Here is a 21,901-nt window from a genome sequence, read left to right as displayed (position 1 = left end):
CATGGACAAGGCAGGACAATCTTACACTGAGGAGAGTTTTATATCTAAAATTAAATTGCTGTTGGCAAAGATTTGTAAACACTAAATTAAGAGGCAATTTCCTAGGCACATTGCTATATTAAATCTTTGTAAAAAGAGTGCTGCATGCAGGCATTTTTTCCCAACTGAGGAAGTAAAATACATAGGTTTGACTTACCAGAAGAAATCAACTGCCATTTCAACAACTTTATTTTGGGTACCTAATTAGTTTGTCCTCTTTTTTTTTTGTTTGTTTGTTTGGTTTTTTTTTGTTTTTTAAATGAGGAAAATTCTCCTAATTGACCATGAATAAAGAATTATTGTTTGGGAAAGGTCAAATTGTCATGAAAAATTTTTCAACTGGGTTTGTATTAATAAGAAGGCCCAGAAAGTTATACATTAAGAGCCCTGGCATTTCATTTCATTCATGAGCTTGATAAGCACTGACATTTCCTATTGACAACAGACAAATTTTCCAAGTCCCCTGGCAGATATTGTTCTGTATATGAAAGTTACTGTATTACAATGTAAATGTACATATTGATATACATGCTGGCTGAAGAAAATGACTAACAAAGGAAGAAGTGTGCAATTAAGAGATTGGTCCATAATGCAGGTACATAATGCATAATCTCCTTATGGGAAGCTCTGGTGATATAAATACTAGGTGGACTGGTACAGCAAGTAGCTGGATTCAAATGTATGTATTTTCTTGGTGAGTGAAATGCCACAAAATCCCTGGGTGCAGGTCTGTTGTATACAAGCAAATTGATAAAGAGCCAAATTTGTATTTGAGGTCTTTCATTTTTAACTAGGGCACAAGGAAAACAAGGATTAAGAGAATTAAGGGAAGAGGATCATTAACCTAACATGTCACAACAAATGTCTTGCAGCACATAATTACTGATTAAGTTTGCCTTTTTAACTGTAAGGCCAAGCCAGAAGAGCCAAAATGACTGTCATTCTGTCTGTGTATGAAACCCCCCAGAAGCTGGGTCCAATGTCCAGTGTAACAAACAGAACTCCTCCACTGACTTCTGTGAACCTCATTTAACTGGGAGCAAATCCCATCTCCTCATCATCCACAGTCCTAAAAATTCTTGTATCTCTTGACTTTTCCTCTTTAGGATCCTTGCTGAAATATTTTGAGTAGTCTAATTTTTCACAGATCAACCTGATAGCTGCAACTCTAGACCCAGTACCATGTAGTGCTCTGTGTAACTTCAGAAGCCTTCATTTTATTCTGAAAATTTTCACACCTTGCAGCTTCATCATCATGTTCTCACCACCAAAGATATCAATAAATGTAATTCTGACATGATATCACAAGAGGAGTATTTTGTACCTCAGTAAAATACTACTTAGTAATGATAATTATTTCTCATTATTCTCAGAACAATTCAGTTCTACCTTACACTCTGAAAACTAAGAGGATAGCATAAAATTTGCAAAATAAAGACCTGAAAAGCTAAAACACCGCAGAATTCAGTGTGTTGAGCAACTATAGTTTACTAATCTTGTGTATGTTCATTATGAAAACAACCTTCCAAAGGTGCTTCTTTAGTCGGGTTCCACACACTGGCATCTGTTTGGTTACAACTGGACAATCTGGACAACCTTGTTTTACAGACTTTCATGCTTAGCTGAGTAATGTGACCAGGGCAACAGACTGGGTGCTTGCTCTGGGACATGTCTGTTCCCAAACAGAGTTATGACATGGCCCTCATCTCACTTTGGGATCTTTACCATAATTCCTTTTTTTGGATGTCAGTAGTATCATATACTGCTGCAGTGACTGAAGAAACAACTTAAAAGCAAAGAATTCTTCTCTTGTTCTTCAAAGATGCATAAAGATTTAGAGTAAATCATTAAGAAGGCAGCCAAGCCCTGACTCCTTTTACTTCCACACAGAGAAAGAATTCCCTTTATGGAATGTCTGAGGGTTAATATTTTCATTGATCCATCTCTGTTTGGAAAATGCAAGCTCCCTTAGCCTTCAAGGAAGTCAGTCAGTAGCAAAAGGTAGTCACATATCCAGTTACCAATTTCATGTGTTTGGTCACTGTACCTGTAAGAGTCCTTCAAAATATCAGTTTCTTGTGCTATTACAAATAAATTTTTCCTTTGATTAACATTTTCACATGCATTGGCCAATGCATGGCCAAAAAATAGTAATTCAGCTTGTCATTTTCTGTCTCATTAAGGACTTTCTTTACTTCAATTAGCTATCTGCTAATAGTTTTCTCATTAAAGATTTTTGCATGGTTTTTGAATAAACATTTTTCTTTAAAGCTTTGAAATAATGCAATAAATACAATTAATATATACTCTTTTAAAACTTTTTCAGCTTCGAAGTAGTCATTTAAGTACAACAACTGGAAATATAATAGCTACACAATTAATTGGGCAAGCTTACTTTATAGACCTGTGTCAAATTCATATACTGAGAGACTTGACTGTCAAATTTTAATGACTGTCTTTGGCATTCTGATGTTTCAGTAGTTCTAGAGGATTAAGCATTTCAGAAACACCTACGTGTTTTGAACAATACAGGAATAGCTGGTGCTTAAAGCATCCCCAGAGCTCTGAGCAGCAGTGTTTGATTTCATTTTGTGCTGAAACTATGCAATGGAAGTATCTGTGGAAAAGAGACTGGTGAGCAGTTAATGATCTGTTAAAACTGGGTCTGGACCATCATCACACTACAGTCTCTCCACCGACTTCAAGAGTTACTGCACCTGGTTACGATGATGGTTCTGCCTCTCCAAGACTCGGAAAAGATGCAGAAACATCCATTTACCTCTTCTGACTGCAGCAGAAGGTAACTCAGTATTTCCACATTAATTGCTTTAGGCAATTAACAGTATGCACACTCGTAATTAAGGGATTATAAAGTTGGATGTTGAGGCAGTATTCCTGTGTTTTATAACAATACTATACAGACAGGTGTATCATTAGATACCTTGTATGGACAGTAGGTCAGTGCTAGGTTATTTCCATGACATGACAAGTCACTTTTACCATTTACAGAACCTTTACCTCATCTGCAACAGAGATTGCCAGAGGAAATGCCATACTAGTGCTCAAGGGCTCTAAAAGTAAGTTTTCTGATTAAAGTCCTCGCTAAGGAAATGATTCAACTGAGATTAGAATACTCTGTGAAGAAAAGGAATTAGTAAGTATATCTACAATGAAAACATGTCAAAAATGCCAGACGCTGCTGTGACTATTATTTATCATAAGTTATTTTGTATTGAAGTTCTGCACTACTTGCTACCGTAGTAAAATCATATTAAAATATATCTTAAACAAGTAAGATACCATGCTAAACTGAGAAGTCTGGATTTGGTTAGTATTCAACATCAATGACTTCAATAGAGAAGAAGAACTGAGAAGCAGTGAATTTGCAAATATGAACACACATCTACAAAGGAATGGAATGAAAGCTGAATAAGAAACATCTCGCTTAAAACTATAGTTTCAGGAGGATTATAACAGTTCTTATTCCCATTGTTGACTGTTCTACAATTAAATTTGAAAAATTTATTTAATGAGTTTAAAATAATGAAATCCACGTGAAAATGACCTAAAGCTTTACAAACACCTAGAAACATAAAGAAGCATCCATCTAAATGTTGCAAATAATTCTGCATGCCACTGTAAAGATTTTGGAGCACCCCAAAAGGAGAACCTGAAATACTGTTTTTGATTTATTTTGTTTTAGAATTATTAGAAACAAAATCTGACAGGTTACAATACCTGTTGTTCAGAATTGAAAGTACCCTCCAAATCCCTACCCACTTTCTCTATTTTTCATAACTGTATGACAGGAAAAAAAAGAGCAAATTTTGTTATGTGATGGGACCATGAGACAGTTTTGTGGTATGGAAGTTTATTAGTTTGCAAGATGGTAAAAACAAAATAGAAGTCACACAGTATAAATTCAAGTAATGTGTTGTCCCAAGGACCTAAAAACAGAAAAGACAAACATGAAATTAGAAAGTTAAAACCCGTGACTCTCTTAAAATCTTGTCATGAGATAAGCACTTTAAGACTTGCCAAGAACAATGAAAACATTGAATACAGTTTGGGGTTTTTTTGTCATACTACATAGTCACTTGTATGTGAAAACCATGTAATTAATGGAATGGAAGTCACAGAATGAGAACTATTTTATTCTTCTAAACTGTTGTGCCTTGGATGAAGGTATTCTGATTTTTCTCATAGTTTTGAAATGGAACAAGTGACTCTGCGAGAGAGAGATGGAAGGAGATATTTAACTGTAAAGACCCTACTGGTTTTGCACTATGTTGCATTGTAAGAATACATTTCAATTTTAGTGTTTTTGATAATGACTTTGGGCCAGATGCCTTAGTCTGACTTGACTTGTTAAATCCATCCATCACGGCTGGTTTCTGAATTTGAGCAGCTCACAATAGCCAGAGCACCGGTGTCAGGCAGCAGACACTTTAAATATTACAACCAGCAATAGCTACACAGTACAGTAAAATGGATCCATACAGCCTTTAGCTGTATGTTTGCTTTGAAATTCCCTAAAAGACCTTCGTATAATATTGGGGTGCAGAAGTCTCAAGACATATGATAGTTTCTCAAAAAATGACATTTAAATAAATATTTGGGATTTTTCTGAAATAAAACATTTAGATTAAGGGTACACGGACTTCATTTAAATTTTTAAACTGTTGAGTAGACATGATAATACAAAGATGTAAACTACCCTCCTCCTTCCACATGAAAGAAGTATTAAGTATAACTAACACAAACCTTCTCACAACAGTTTAAAAAGAACTCGTCAATAAGAGGGGAGAAAAGTGAACTACAGGAAGAATTTATTTTTTTTTTTGTAACTGTAGATGATGCTGAGTGTATTCTCTTCTGCCCTGCCATGTATCATCAGTGAAGTTGTCTGTCCTGATGCGTTCAGGCATGTATTCTCCTCAAGCCACGATACTTTTTTCTTTATTAGAGCTTTGCAGTCCCATGTAGGCATATTGTGGAGTTCTTCAAGAATTGTTCAGCATAATTTTGATTTTTATTGTTTCACTTTAGAGTGTCAGTTAGTGCCTGATTCTGAAATGGGGAACAAGATATTTAATAGAGATGAGAATGGAACTTTGGGCTTATCTTAATGATCTAAGATAAGTTTAGCCAGGCCTTCAGCCACTGCTCTAGGCTACATAAGCATTTAGCGGAAAGCACTGAAATGTATTACTGATGCAGTATTTTTCCAACTTCATTCCTTCTGATCATCAGAAAAATAAATCAAAACAATGGCAAGTTTTATTGAAAAGTAGAGCTTAGGAACTGAAATCCTCAAGTATGAAGATGCCATTCATGAATTGTTTTCTCAGTCAACCTCCAGCAGGTTTTGCTATGCCAACAATACCCTCCTCCCACAATCACCACACAACCACCACACAAACCCCATTAAATTTAGTATAAACATCATTGTAAATTCACCTTCATTTAAGATTTTAATGTATTTTTGGTTTTTAGTTTTAAATACCCTGGCATCTTTCAAACTGAAGAATTAGCATCTTAAATTGATATTAGCATCAGTGACATCTATGTGAGACATCTCAGGTATGGCCAAGAGAACCAACGTTGGAAGGCCAAGCCCCCTCTGTAGATAGAGATGTGAAACTCCATCCAGAGATGTGATTCAGAGCACCCAAGTTACAACTTGCCTATAATAGTCTAATGTAGGTTGCACGAGTTATCCCCTAACAAGGAACCAACTATTAAGAATTCCAAGCTGAGCTCAGATGGATTTTCTTATGCTGGTAGGATACTGAATCCTCCAAAGAGAGGACTGTAATAATTTTATAAAATAAAAATTTTAGTACCATTTGATCATAACACATTATTTCTTGAAGCCAGCATTTCTAACAAGACCAAGGATTTTTAATGAGCAAGAAAAATGCATTATTTAGGGCATGTTAGTCTCAGCAGTGCCACTCTACTTGATATTTGTTCTATCTGGACTACATGACATGCAAACTTCATTAGTTTCATTCATTTATGACCTGGCAAAAGGTAATCTTACACCCCCTGGTCAAAAGTCTGTATTATTTCTTTCAAAATATTTTTCTTATTTTACTACTGCATTGGTCACAGGTTTTTAAATAATCTTATTAAGGGCATTATTAAAGTTATTTGTGATACTGTCTCTTCAAATTCTGAACTTATTTCTTCCTTTTTTATCAGAGGATTAGAACTACTGGAATTGTGTCTGAAGACTGTAAACTTCCTCAAAGAAGTTTTTAGCCCTTTAGTTCTAAAGAGAATTAATTTTCTGGAACAAAGTGTGGTTAGATCACGTGCAGCAACAGCTACATGTCCCTCCTGAAGGGAGAGCTCCTTCATGCACAGTAACAAAGGTGAAGAAGAATTACAGGTGGGTTGGAGGCTTGTCAGGTTTTCAATGTTATCATGTAGCAAGTACTCCTCCTCTCCTCTTCTCTGAGCCTCTATAGTCTTTGTGGTTGCTCCTGTCTTCCTAGGCAGCAGACAAGAGAACTTTCCCATTTTTCAGCTTTAGATCTTGTCTTTTCACACAGTCAGAAAGGTTTGGTTTTAACACAAGATGGGATCTGAGACTGAAATATATGAATGCCTGTGGTATATATGTTACATCTCACTCATAGTGGAGGGTTACCTGCAAACAGTGAAAAGCTTAAGTTTTGACTAGTGGCGTGATTTTAAGTCAGCAGTATTATGGTGAATTTGGAGGGAGGGAGATGATTCGTTTAGAGTGAAATAGCATTGAACATGGAAGGGGACAATCATTAGGGAAATGCGAATTATAGAAGTCATAGCAATTTGGAAACATAAGGTACTGAAAGATGGTTAGCTTTGAGAGTCTAAAAGGGTGCAAGTGAGGTACACGAGAATTAGCTGCAGGAGCAATGGACTTGGCTAACAATATACAGTGATGACTGTGTGAGAGAGAAACCCCGTGTGTGTGTGTAGAATATGAGCATCTGGTCCAGGTGTGCACATGTGGAAACAATGGGACAGCAATGTGCGCCAGTGTCTGGGGAAGAGACTTACGAGTGAAAAGTATGAGTGAACAAGTGACAGAGCACTGAGGTATATCTTCCTGCTATCTATATAGGTGGAGAACGACGAGAATGAGGAACATTTCCTCATTATACAAGTGGCTCATAAGATTTGCCTCTGGATAAGCAAATTTTGTTAGAAGAAATAGAAATTGTTTTCTGTACTTCACACAGTAATTTCAAGGAGTCATTGGAATTGCCAATTACATATAAAGTAAATTTTCAAATATTTTGGTTAACGTGCATTTATGTTACATATTGGGGGGGGGGGGGGGGGGGGGGCAGGGGTATGAATAAGAAATCATATTTGAAGGAAGCAAAGCTTTACCTTAAAGTAAAACTAAACTGAAGTGATTGGATAGCTTAATAATTTAAACAAGTGATGTGTTAAACTGGGAAAATATCACAGAATCACTGTTTCTCTCATACCTTTTTGTCTGGATTAGTAACTTCATTTTAGCATTTTTAAGTATGTTTTGAAGATGTGATGCAGGTTTTGTTCTATTCAGGTTGTTCCTGCTCTTCCCGGCATGCAGATAGCTGAGCAGCAGGCTATCATTAAATTTTGGCCATATGCTAATCACTTACTCTAATATGTTTAGGACTCTTCAGGATACCTGTAGTACCCTGAATATGCAATTCTAACTTTATCACAACAGTGAAAATACTACGAACTTTTTCTTAAATCTGATGTATCGTAATATGGGCCTGTTGAAGCTTTTGCATTCAGCCTTATCTTCAATTCACAGATAACTTTTAGGCTAATCAATATCGTATATAATGCTTGAGAAAATGACACAGACCTACCTGTTCACTTCCCCAAGCATCAGACTGAAGCAGCAGCTCCACGAAAAGCGTTCTTTGCATGTCTGAGGCAGCAAGTGACAAGTGAAAGGGCACAGAGAGAAGCTGATGGGGGAGAATGTTGAGAAAATCCTGTCAGTTTATGGTCAAAGAAAACACAAGAAAAACAGAAAAATATGTAAGGAAACAGAGGAGTTCTTACCCTGTATAACCATTGATGTGAAGGAAGTGGTGAGCTTTCCTGGCACAAAGAATGGTGAATTCCAATCCTGGGAACATCCAGAGTGGTTCTTGCAAGAAGTAATGAGGTTTTCTTTTCCATGACAATGCTGGTTATGCCAAATAGAAAGCTATGCTAAACATAGATGGTGCTTAGGCAGCTGAGGATGAACCAGAGACAGAAAGAATCCCCAGACAGAAAACTGAGTTTTTCTACAGATTGCTTAGAAATAGTAGTGAGTGAGGAGTGCACAACTAAATTAACTGTTGGGCAGGAGGAAGACATTAAAGGGGACCACCCACAACAAGGCTGTGTGAACATGAGAGCAATTATGGAAATTAATGAGGCTTTTATCAGTTACGCATACAGAGATGTGACCACCATCTACTCCTCATCAGTGTTTTTTTCTCACAGAAAAAACTGTGATCCACCCTGAAGAGTCTTTTTCTCTCAGAGTCTTTCTTGAGAGCTTGAGGATGATCCAGGCTGGTGAGCTGAGATGTGCTACAACAGAATAGCTGAAGTGTTTTACTGCTAGCTTTATTTTGTCCTGTGCTTCTGGAATAACTTCTCCAGAAATAATGCTTCCTCCATGATGGTCAGAATTTTGGGATAATAATTTACCTGGAATGTATAATTTGTTAGTAGCTACAATTAAAACAGATAAAAATGAAAATTCTTCTTACTGTTTAGGAAGTATATAGTTATTATTGTTGCCGAATTAATGAACTCTTTTATCTGTTTATACATTTATTTATATATGTTTTATTGCTGAAATTTTCTTGGGTTTTGAAATAACAATGTCTAATACATTACACAAGTGGATTCCTTACTGAATGGCCATATTGTTTTAGGTAGAGTCATAGGAAGGCTGCAGAGAGGGTGAAGAAATTTAACCATACAGAAGAGATATTTATGAGTTAACTCCAGAGGGGAAAAAATATGAAGAAGGAGGAATGCTAGAGAACAGTGAAGAGGTATCATCTCAGATAGTAGAAGAAAGCAGGGGTTTTGCACTGGTTCTAAATGGAAAATGGAAATAGTCTAGATTTTGAAGGTGCTACAGCAAAGCAAAACCTTTCTGAGTAGTCAAATCTTTAAACCACAACATCTGATCCAGGCATTTCAGAACTTTTCAGTAAGAGGTCTGGAAATTTATACCAGGGTTTTTCTCTTAATTCTATTGTGAAATCTCAAAACAGAATTTTAAATTCAAAGGTTAGACTTACTTTAAAGGCAGCTTAGCATCTTCCTAGTAGTACTGAGCTACTTCAAGGGCTGGATTAACTGTCATCACTGTTTGGCCAGCACAGCTGTCTAATCCTCACTGGCCTGCTCTTTACTGCCCATGGACAGCACCACTGTCCAGAATGAGCACAGTACCATCCGAAAGAAGCTTCACATCTGCTCCTGGTTCATTCCTCCCACTGTCTACCCAATCCCATCCTGCATGTCTCAAAAGGACACCTCTTGTCAGTTTGAGTCCTTGTTCCTCACCTGTTTTTCACTCTCCTTTCCCAAGATGCTTTATGCAGAACTTTCTGTGTATTTTTGTGTGTGAGGCTGAGTCTGATTATCTTTCTGGGAGCTGTGAAAGAATTTTTTTAATTACTTTGCTCAGTGACCTCCGGTAGGCACAATTAAAGTATTTGGGATAGGTTGTAGAGATTTGATGTTCAGGAGTCTGTAGTAACGTTCAGCCTGTAGTCACACCCATGTGATAAAATCCATCTGTGAAACATACAGTTGATGGGGATACCTAAAAGAATCTCAGACTATGTTACTTCTGGTATCCAGCTCTTCCTTCATGGTAAAGAGTGAATTTGAAGTTCTAAACATGTGATGAAGAAAACTTGCTCCACCTTCTGGACTGTACGGTGGGGAAATGGCTAGAAAATAATGTAGTAGAATTACAGGCAACTGTTTAGACTCTAACCTTCTGTTCAACCTCATACAGTACTAAGTAGTTCCTGCTGTTTTACACCAGCAACAGTTAAAAGTTTGTTTGTTTATTTTTAAAAAATATTACTAAGAAATGCAGCTATGAAATGCAGCCAGGCACAAATGAAAAATTCTGTACTTGCTAGTAAGGAATTCTGCTTGCTGTATTAATATCACCAACACTGTTGACTTTAATAAAACCTTAGACATAAATGTTGTTAAGTCCGGAATTTCCAGATCAAATTCTATCGGTTCTTATGAAATATGCAACATCTAGGGAAATAAAAGAATACAGGGAATGCTGTACACAGGACTGCCAGAATTGAAAAAAGCTATAAAAAAAGAAAAAGTTTTAAAGAGTATATACTATTTATGCTTTTAAGAACTTAGTAAATAGATTTTCAACATCTCTCTTCTGTATGTTTTCTGTACTATAAGATTTTAACCAAACTACAGCTTTGTGTCAATTCTAACATGGCATCCCTTCTTTTTAGACAGGGAACAATTATTTTTCTCCTGCTACTCAGTTGCAGAGATAGTGGTGGGATTTTTAAATTCTTGTTTTGGACATAACTTGTGTTCAACAAGGAGGAACAAGATTTTTTTACAGCTTTGGACAGTTTTTTTTGTTTTGCAGATTGAGAGGTTCCAACCCAAATGTGCAACAAATAATTACTTAAAGTAGTGTTTAAAGGGTCAGTACCACGTGCTTACAGGATCAAACCTGCACTTACAGAAGGTCCACATCTCTTTAAGTGCATGTTCTGTGGGCACAGGCAATAATAGCTTTAGGAAGAAGAAAAACCTTTATTTATTTTTTTACTGAATTTCAAAATATATGAGAAAAATTTGTTGAAGAAATCTGTGTAAGTGGTGAACTTTCCATTTGTATTATCCATCCTAGAATTTCCCTTGGTCCTCATATTTGCCTGATGACACTGAAACTCATTAAACTATGCAATATATTGTCTCTGAGGATCATTTAGAAACACTGAATCTAATCGCCATTTTGAACTGAGGTATCAGAGCCTGTGGGAGAGTGAGATGAACTGTGGTCCTACACTGTCACTGGGGAACAATCAAGCAAGCTCGAACCTTGGGGCCAGAGGGGTCCATCTCCTGTACCCCTCCTCCCATCCAGTGAAAACCAGTTAGGCAGTAACTGTAATAAATTGCAATAAACAAATTATTTACAATTTTAAATCTGAAGAAAAAGAATGGAACTAGTGCCTTCAGCATAAGTTGCTCTGCATTTTTGGTGAGTCAAATATCCTCTGCTGCTTCTCTTCAGTCATTTGGAGCTGTTAGGCTACAAGGTTTTTCAGCTATTTAGAAAATCACAAGTAGATATGTGACTTTATGTGATTTTTATGACATTAAATCCCTAACCCAATGAGTGAATAGAATGAAAAATGCATATGACTTCTTTTTCCCCTGCAAATGTAACTCTTTTCCACAGTTATAATGACTGTTATTTAAAGGTATGCTGTACTGTTATTTGAAGGTATGCTGTGCTTTTATCAGTAGCACTACAAGACTTCTCAACATGTGTTTGAAAATAGTTGTGTTTAACACTTTTCATCATAAAATTTATTTTCAGGAACATTTGACAATTGATTATTGTAAGAAGTGATTTTCTAATCTTTAAGTGACTCTGCTAATCATAAAGTATTTTCCTTTATCTCACTTCAGAACTCTGTGTATAAAGGCAAGAGTATAGAATGGAAAGTTCTTATTCAGTACATAAACTACCAGGCACAACAGCATGATCATGGAATATGCTATGCTCTTCCCTTACTGGAGCTAATTAGTGTATGATCTCAAGTGGAAGCTTTTACATTCTTTAAAATGACGATATTGTTTTTTACTGGATCCAGAAAGAACAACACTGTAAACAGTACACTACATGTGCATTCCCCCCCTCTCACATTTCTGCTGTGTGGGCCCATTGTGAAGGACGTTATCACCATGCAGTGGGGTGTTTCTAATCAGCTATGCAAACATTGCCTGTTTGCCTTAAAGGATCTGGCCAGGCAGCGGGGATGAAGGTGTCTTCTTGCTGTTTCTGGGCATGCTGTGTCAGAAAGAACATCCTGAAAGGGGGAGGAGAGTTCATTATTCTCACTGCAAGAGGCTTCTGGAGTGGATGGTGGGACATAAAAGGCCAAGGACTGAGCAAGGAGGGATCTGAAGGATCAGGGACAAAGTAGAGCCTTCTAAGGGAGCAGGGGACTTTCGTGCAGCAGGGAGCAAACTTAGAAGCTTTGAGGATGACATTTTTGGGGATCAAGAAACACTGGGTGTGGTTGTCCAAACTAATGCATATTGTGGGCATTTTGCCCTGAATTTGGTTTTTGTTTGTTTTTCTCTGCAGATTTTTTAGTATTGCTTAGAGACTACGTGGGGACTTCAGAGAATCCTGCTGATTCCTATGAAGTTCTTACTTGCCTTATGCTTTTCTGTTTAGGCAGTCAAAAATCTGTCTCAAAGCACATCTGAATATTCAGCCAAGAACTAATTCCTCCTATGTGTTTGTAGTGACCCCTTGCATCTTACGCAGCTAGCACGGGCTTCTTAGAAGTGTAAGTAAAATTAAAGTTTACTGACCTAACGCTGAGATGGTGAGGCCATGTCAGGGAGCAGAAGAGGGAGAAGACAAGAGCTAGGACAAGAGCAGGAACCATGGCTCTGTCGGCTTTGCCAGGGGCTCTTGCTGCTGCCCCACACAATCCAGTTACCTGCACACTGTCGTTCTCCACAGTGTCTAGCATGGCTTTCCAAGCCACTGATGGAGGTGATGGAGGCAGTAGCCTTACTGACATTTTGCTGTTCTAAGGGGAAGCCTAATCTGCCTGTGGCCTAAAGCTGACCCTACTATCTTTGTCCAAACTTTTTTCATCTGCAGGGTCAACGCTTTTCTGATAACTGTGGGAAACATGTCTATCATGTATTTTTCATTTTAAAGGCTAAATTATACAGACTTTTCTCCACCTAGACATACGTATGTATATAGTTTTTTGATTTATTATGTATTTTTTCTCATATATCTGGGTGCCTCTAAAAAGCCCTACTGTATGGATAAAACTGAATAAACAAACATCGAAAACAGAAATATCTAAAAGTTTTTCACATTCATCAAACCTGTAGGTAGGTAAAGTTTTCTGAATCATGATACTCTTTGCTTGGAATAAATTATTTCATGATACTCTTGCTGCTGTTATCCACATCTCTCTGTAGAACCCAAAGTAATTTAACTTCCATGTTTTAAATACCAAAATTTTTTTGTGTTAGCCTGGGATTTCCTTTTTTTTGGTGTTTTCCCACATGGCTTTTTGCTCTACCTTTTTGAATTTGTACCATAATAACCTGTACAAAGCGTGCCTTACCCTTAGGCATTTGTTGTTGGGTTGGGCTTTTTTTTCTCACTTTGACAACCTTGAAGTCAAGTACATTAGGTATTTCCTGAAGTGGGCATCAGAAATGTAAATTTTTCACCTCTGATGGTCCAGAAAAATTTGTCACAACTGAAAGGAATGCATACTGTGCTTGTACGTGACTGTATGTGTAATAACAACTGGATCTCTCCTACTTTCTCTTATGGAAAAATCTTTTGTGTCTTACCTTGTCCAGACAGACTATCCTGGTCAGCTTCCTTGAAAGGTGGTTCTGTTATATCAGTCAGTTCTTTCTTCTTCTCAGCTTCAATATTTGCATCTCCAGCTTGCAGGAGATTAGGTGGAATAAAGCTACTTGTGGTATAAACTGCCAGTGTGGTATCCTGCTCCACTGGAGACTCATAGTCATTGGTGACTAAGTCACTGTTAGCAGAATCATCTGTGGAAGGAGGCAAATAGGAATCCTCTGGTTCTGGAGGACTGCTAGTGCTACCCAGAGCATTGAAAGGCACTGTGAAACTTTGGTGGTCAGTAGTGATATCTTCTGTGTCTGGAGGAGATTTGTCCTGAAATGGTTCTCTGGAGGGTATAGTAGGGAACACAGGTTCAGATGAAACAAAATTATTGAAGTCTTCAGGGTCACTGATCTCTCCACTTAGGACAGGGATGCCAGTTGTAAATTCGTTGACCAAGATGTCTCCTGTTTGGTCCACTGTTGCTGGGCTGGGGTAACCTAGTGGGAGTTCCACACTCATGGAGTCCTCCTGAAAAAGTTTTTGAAAAACAGTTTTCATTGCCAAAGAGGCAAATAATCTTTAGGCACAGGAGCTTGCAAACAGCTAACTCACCATGAAGTCGTGGGATGTATAAAATGTTTGGCATGTGCATGTGATCCGAATAACATTGCCTATACTTTTAAAAATGGTTGAAGAAAAATGACTTTCACTATCCCTCTCAGTTGCTCTCCTTCTGTCATTGAGATGTACTACTGAACTGGTGAGATATTGTTTGTAATTAAAACTGGAAAAGGTAATCAAGCAGTGACATTCTCCTGTAAATGCTCTAAACAGTATCTCTGTTGTTGTATAACAATACAACATTCATCCTTATAACATTAATAAAAGGCAGGTATGTATTTTAGCATAAGAGCCTTTTTCTGTATATTTATGTATATCTTAACACTGTTTTATTTCATTTTTCATGGAGAAATAAATAAATACAGCAACCAGTATTAACTTACCAAATCAGGGCCTGCCAGAGGAATAGTGACCATGGCCTGGATATCATTATCAAAATCACTAGGTGGTATAATAGATTCTGAAAAAAAAAAATAAATATATAGAGAGCACAATATTTCAGCTGTGGCACACTGAAAACTCATCAAGACACATAAATTCAGTAAAAGCCAGTATTAAAACTATTCTCCATCAAAAAATTACTTCTAAAAATCCATGTTAAGAAGAAAAATAGGCATAAATTTCCATTGAAACTGGCAATTATGAGGGAAACAGGAATTTTATATGTATTCTTTGTACTCTTTATTTAGTATGAATGGAATAAGTCTGCAGAGAGCTGAACCATGGATGAATGCTTAAAATCAGCTGAAATATGAACTGCTCAGTTAAATCCGCATGGGATATAATGACTCATTATATTGTGTTGTTCATTAAACCTAAATTCTCTTCAGTTTTACCCAGAGTCCACACCATTGTTACTCTCAGCGTTTTAGCTTTAGCGACCGGTTGCTTCCTTCACCCCCTTAGAGAAGCTCTTTAGACGCACTTGCATGTAACTAAAACTGGTTATTAAAAATAACTAGTGGGAAAAAGATTAAAATAGTTATTATTAAAGTGTTCTACATGTATGAATTTTTTTTCTTGGGACTTTTAATCTACATTAAAATATGACATTTTATTCTTACAGAAAGTATTAGTTCATCTAAATAATTTTTTTTTCAAGAAAATGCTGCTGTGTGTAAATGAAACACTACAGCTAAAATTGGGTATGTGTTTTAAGATTGTTTAATAAATATACATATAAAATATTTTAAATTATTTTCCCCATTTTAAACCCACCTCCCCAAAACTAGGGCTATATTAGCTTTGAAAAAAATAATTGATGGACTAGAAGGGGATACTTATTAGTTGGTTTACTGGACAGGATGATGCTCTTCAACGTTCTGCTGGAGGTCTTCACACCTAGATTTGTCATCTACACTCCTGTGTTTCAGAGAGCATAATGCACTCTTACAGTGTGTTTCACACCATCAATTTTAGCTTGGGATCAAGCATTCTTTAAGGTGTCAGTCTCTCTGACTTCACTGGGAGGTTAGATGGCTTGCTTAAAATTGAGACTCAGCTTTCAGAAAGCTAAATTTACATTAGAGGAAGCCCTCACTTTTTAAAGAAAAGCAACTGTTCATACTGCGAAATTAAAATGATATGGTTATATTAATAGTATTTTTTTTTCTTTTTCCTCTTATTTGTCTTAGTGTGCAAAATATCTAGCTTTTCTAAACAAAGAACCAAGAAAAATAGATCCTCCAATATGACTGGAAGTTAAGCTGAATAATTATAAAGGCACATTTTGCTATAAAATTTAACTTAAATCCTTTGGATGTTATACAACACTTAGGAGAACGGGATACATCTAATGAAAACAAACTGTTAGAGAAGCAAACGAGACCTTACTGAAATTGAATCAGTTTGAAAGGACAAGTTTCAGACTTGTGCGAGGCACCGGTCTGCTTACTGACCATCAGTAAACTGAAGTGTTCCAAGGTCCATTGGCAGGGACTGGTCTTCGTGGAGTGCTATAGCAACCAGTTGCTGAAGGTCTGTTACTGTGAGTTTATTTGATGGTATCTCCCTTTCTTCCTTTGGAGAAAGTGGATTTTTTTCATTTTCAACCTTATTAGATCCAATAGTTGAGATGTCATCTGCTGTACCTTTGATTTCTGAGCCATCTCTCTCAAAGTTTACCACATATCGTGCTATAGTGCTGCTTGATCTGCAAGGGGAAGATGCAAAAATGCCCAGTGCAGCAAAATCAGTTACTGGCTGAGGACTGATGCATGCAACCATAACTTATTATCTTCTGAAAAATAATACAAATATACTTCTTTCTAATGAGACTGTCATCCTCAAATTACTTTTGCTACACCTAAACCTTTTTTATTCTATCCATAATTTTTAATACAAATTCCAATATTGAAGAAGATTATAAAAATGTCCTAACATGATCCAGTTTAATTTGACTACTCAGAGACCTGTAGAACTGGTAATATATTTTGAAGTCATTGATTATTGGTTCAAACAGTCATAAATGCATTCTGAGGTTACTAGAAGCCATAATCACCTATTAATTATGCAGGAACATATGAAAAGGGATTGGACAGTTCATAAAACTACAGATAAGCAAAAATCCTATCACATACGGGGTAACGATTTACTCTTTTTTGTTGAACAGCAAGAAAGTTAGCTAATGTGTCAAGAAACAACTTTTCACAATGGCAGATAGGTTTTCCAAGTCCAAATGAATGTATATAGTTTCTCCCTAGATGTATTTGTTTAACAGAAGTCTCAAATTTTCACCACTTTTAATACATCATTTTTCATAAATGCTAGAATCACCTAATTAAAACGAAAAATAATGAGTACATTGTAAAACATTTGTACACCACTATGTTGCTTTTTATAAAATCAAATAACTGGAGACAGAGGAATTTCACTTTGTCTAGTTTGTGCTATATATTTACATTTCTATGACACTGCAAGAATCCGGGAAAAGCATTAGACAATTCTTCCTTTTAAACTACGAGTGGAATAGAAATTCTGGGAGCTGCTAAAAAATTATTCCCCAGAAGCACTTTTAAACAACAACAACAGACTTGTGTAGCTGTTTGCATTGCCAGTTCAAAGATCCCTGCTTATCAAGCTAGTAACTGGTCTCTGCCATTCTATCTGGCCTGATAATGGAAATAACAAATCAAATTCTACATACTTATTGAAGATAATGTGTATATGGGAATTACAGCTGTGAAACAGCAGATCAAAAATGAAAATTCAAATTTCCTTATTTTCCTATTTTTTTCCCTATAAATTTCCTTATTTCCCTATTTTTTTCACTTTCAGTTTATGACTGATAGAGATCTTTAGTTATCTGAATGTGACTTTTCTTAGGTCAACCAATTTTCTTCCCTTCAGAGAGATACTGACAAAATTTGATTACATGAACCTTTCAGATTAAGGTAAAAGCTGTCCCTGCTGCTTTATATCAAAGATTTTGTACTTAGGCAGAACACAAATCAATTCACTTTGTCACATCAAAATAAAGAACATTTATTGATGTATCTATGTACATCTAATAGTCTATAAAATGATTAATCTTAGTTATGAATTACAGACAAATTACCCATCTTTCTCCTTCTTCTGTCTTCATTTCATCACAGAAGAAAGGGTGTGATAAAGGATTGCAAAAGAAAGAAAAACAAAGATTCATGTATATATTGGTAAATCAATCAGTCATACATCAAAACCATTTTCTGACTATTTTATCTTCTATGTGTCATCTATAATATTTATCTCTGTGTGAAAATGACAGCCTACTCTCCTTCATTTCACTTTTCCCCTTACAAACAATGGGAATCTCCATGTTTTGAATGGGGAAACAGGAGCTTTACTTTACCTTGATAGTTTGAAATATCTGCTTTCCTATTTCCCACTACAAATGGTGCAATTTGGGCACTGCTGTTGCTAATCTGTTATCTTTATGGTGTCAATGAACACCTGCAGACAGTAGTAGCAACTGTTACTGTTACCACACATGGTGCCTACCCAGATCCTAGTCACAGGGGTAACCTAACCTATTAATTACCTCTGGAAGACATGCCTATGTTGACCTTCTATAGTATAATGCCCTGTTATTTTCCCTGATGAATTCTCTAGTATATTTCTAATGTTGTCCTTCCATATTGCCTTGTGGGAAATGCTGCTAATATATGTAGCAAGATGGCTAAGGGAGAATGGACAGCAACAACTGTCTTTGCTGATCGGAGTTAACTAAGTTACTAGATGATGGAGAGCAATCCTGATCTTCCACACTGATAAATGTACTTTCATTTCAGCTCCTAAGACCAAGATACTAAACAGAAATGGATCACAGATCTCCTGGAGTCACAACTGAAAGAGATTAATTATTGCAAGTATGAGATGCTACTACAGATTTTCTTTGCTTGTTCTACAGTAGCCAGCTTTTTGTTTTCTTACTTTCATTATCAAAATGTAAACAATCAATTTTCACTCTATTTTACTCTTCTTTTTCCCCAGAAATTTTGCACAGACAAAAGCTAGGAAGAAGTATGCTCTTGCCTAAAATTTCGTTGCAATATGAATGTTCTTCAACATGTATTAAATATTACTACAAGGACTGAATGTTCCTGATGTTGTGCCATAAGCCCACGTGAATTTATGTGTTTTTTTCCCGCTCTTTATTCCTTTCCAATTTTATGTTGTTTCTTACTATCAATAATTTGGTTTTCCCTTGATTCTTTACATAATGTGCACTTGTCTACAGAAGCATAACTATATCAAATACTCAGTTTTTGATCCCGCCCTCCTGTGTAGATTCTCTGTTGAAAAAATACACAGTAGCTTGTATTAACAGTAAACATGCAAGGAAGATAAAACTAAAAGAAATGGCAAGACAGAACAGAAATTTATTAAAAAATGAAACGTTTTTAATTGTTTGAAACACCTGGGAATCACCTATTGGAAAAGTTTTATATGTGTGAACATGTATCCTCCTGCAACCTTCTCTTGCCAAGGCACCTTCACTGTGATCTGTGAGGGGCACAGGACCCCCACACAAAAACGTAGCCACCTGAATAATTGCACTCCTAACTCTCTTTACCTTGTCATTTAAGAAAGTCCTTAATACAATGTTGCTAGCAAACATTTTCAAAGGATTTACTGATTCCTTCACCCCTCAGGGTATCAAAACTACTTTTAGTAATTCAAAACCTCATAGTCTCCCTCGGGATGTGTTTGCACTTCTCTCCATATTGTCTCTGTGTCGTTCCCAGAAAATGATTTTCTGTTCATAGCAATACACACCCCACTACTATATAGGTCTATTCATATTGGATTGAAAGAAGGAAGAGGAGAATCTTAGTATCAGTAGAAAAAGTCTGAGTCCCATTTTCTTACTTACTTAAATCCCAATACATGGATTTCTTTGAATCCTGGAAGTTTCTCAAATATTTTTTGCATCTATAGAAAACCATAAAATCATTAATTCAGTGTAAGTTCGACTGCTAAAAAGCAAGCACAGGTTAACTACCTAAACAATATTTTTCATATTTCAGAAAGAACTTTATGAAACAGTCTCAACTCTTCTCTTTGTGGTATCATCATTGCTCAACTTTTAAACAGAATATGTATATGCTGCCTGTATTACCTGTTAATAGGCAAAATGAAGTACAAAATACAGCTCTTTTTAGTAATGTAATTATGTAAATTAGTGACAATCTAGTTCATAATAGAGCAAGTCAAACAACATGAATCAAATGGTTTTCTCATTTTCAGCAGTTTTGGTTCAGGAATAATTTTGTCATTCAAGTTACCTTAACTGTAAATTGTTAATTATATAGAATTATATATTTTATATATATATAAAATATATATAATTGTTAATTATATAGAAATATTAACCAAATGCAGATGGATTTAGATTATTTGACAAATTGTTTATAAATTAAACAGTTTTAACTCTCTTGTACAAATAGAGTAACTTCATATATTTTTCATTCTAATGTAAAAAATAATACAATTATATGGTTTTGAATAGAGGAGACAGTATGAAGAATAATGAGTAGAAACGGTGAATTCTGTATACATTTTTCAGACTTTAGGATAATAAGTGTTTTTATCAGCATCTCAAGGATTAACAGTGTTTTGAGATCCAGCTGATTCATCTTCTGGTCTTTTCCAATTGTAGCAACATTTTTACAGCTAAGGCAAATGAAATATTTTACATACACCTACTATGTCAGAGGAAAGGCATTTTTTTTAAACACACAGTTCGACAGTTCCTTTCTGATACACTTCCTGGTCCTGTTAAGTACCAGGCAACACATCATCTAAGCCTTTCATCTGCAAACAAAGCCTGTGGAGTTGAGGGAATTCAGCACTTGAAAAGTGGAAAAGCCTTTTGAGAAATCAGGTCCTTTTAATTCAGCATATCACTTTAAAAGTATATGAACTAATGTGCTGATCTTTCTTCTTCCTTAGCTATATGATTCTGTACAAACACAGCACAGATTTAAAACCCATTCATTCAGGCACAAGAGTTTGTCAGAACTGGTAGGAAATGAGTGGTCAGTCCCACAGATTTCTTTGCATCTCTAATGTAGGTTAAATGAAGAAGAAGTAGCAGAAGATCAGTATGTTAGTATAAGACCAGGTATCAACCACACTGTATAAGCCTAGATGTCTTTTTCATTTCAGCAAGCAGAAGAGAAGATAATGTCTAGTGCAGAAAATGGCCTTCTAGCTACACTCCCCTTGCCCATCTCTCGCAAGAGAGGAAAAGAACTGAGGTAAATACTTCATTTTGGGCTTGGTCTGACTTAGTATATGAGAAGTAACAGACTGGGAAGATTTTAAATGTTATTCATGTGACTAATGCCCACTGAAAGAGATTAAGGCCTAAATCACTAGGATGCAATTAATTTTCCTAAACTTAGGCAAGCACTATCATTTTAGATGCCTTAAGGTCATCTGTTCACCTGTTGGTTCAAAAGAGTGCAGCTCTCTCATATTTGAGAGGCCCTTGCAGATGTATTGGATAACCTGGGTCACCTAAAATGACACCAGATACCCATGTTTAGGTAACTGAATACCCCTGTAGTCATGTTGACTGTTGGCATGGACTCTGTTCAGTCTCTTCTTGGTTCTCTTTATAACATAATGAAGTTGATACTTTCTTTTGACTGTATGTACATATGTAGCTTTCTATTTTCTACTTTTGCCAAATGAATCTCAATTTACTGACTAGCGTAAGCAGCTGAATCAGCATTCCATTCCTCATGTGATTTTCAATGTATGTTGTGGTATACAGATGTACTTCTGAACACCTTCACTGTAATGTCTGCTGTAACTCTTCCCTCTTGCCATGTTGTGGAATGAATTGGAAACTGAGCTTGGAATTCCACAGCCTCAACCTTTGCAAAGGTTTCTCTGAAATTTGTACAGAAGCTCATGTCCCTGGATGAGGTTTTAATTCTGCATCTAACCTCCTCACTCTCACCCTTTGAGTGCACTTGTAAAACTGCCATGTATCAAGACTGCCCTCTGTCTCCTCTATGACCTATCTTTGGAAGAAAGCACATCAGGTGTATGTCATGGTACTAGACTACAAATTCAACATTGCATGTCAAGAAC

At 36.3% G+C, this 21,901-nt stretch overlaps 1 protein-coding gene across 3 annotated transcripts in view; it reads right to left on the bottom strand.

Annotated features, from left to right (window-relative positions):
* Positions 1-21,901, bottom strand: part of IMPG1 (interphotoreceptor matrix proteoglycan 1) — a 64,688-nt gene that overhangs the window by 17,543 nt on the left and 25,244 nt on the right. For all 3 annotated transcript variants that reach the window (XM_074819729.1, XM_074819731.1, XM_074819730.1), the window contains exons 8-12: positions 19,671-19,729; positions 17,874-17,894; positions 16,216-16,469; positions 14,701-14,777; positions 13,687-14,224 (exon numbers count right to left, since the gene is read on the bottom strand). In XM_074819729.1, the coding sequence (XP_074675830.1) occupies positions 13,687-14,224; positions 14,701-14,777; positions 16,216-16,469; positions 17,874-17,894; positions 19,671-19,729 (949 nt within the window). The remainder of the gene's footprint in view (positions 1-13,686; positions 14,225-14,700; positions 14,778-16,215; positions 16,470-17,873; positions 17,895-19,670; positions 19,730-21,901) is intronic.

Source organism: Strix aluco, chromosome 3 (genome assembly GCF_031877795.1).
Source record: "Strix aluco isolate bStrAlu1 chromosome 3, bStrAlu1.hap1, whole genome shotgun sequence".
NCBI lineage: Eukaryota > Metazoa > Chordata > Aves > Strigiformes > Strigidae > Strix > Strix aluco.
The sequence above is the reverse complement of the archived record's forward strand: the minus strand, read 5'-3'. Positions and strand labels throughout refer to the sequence as shown.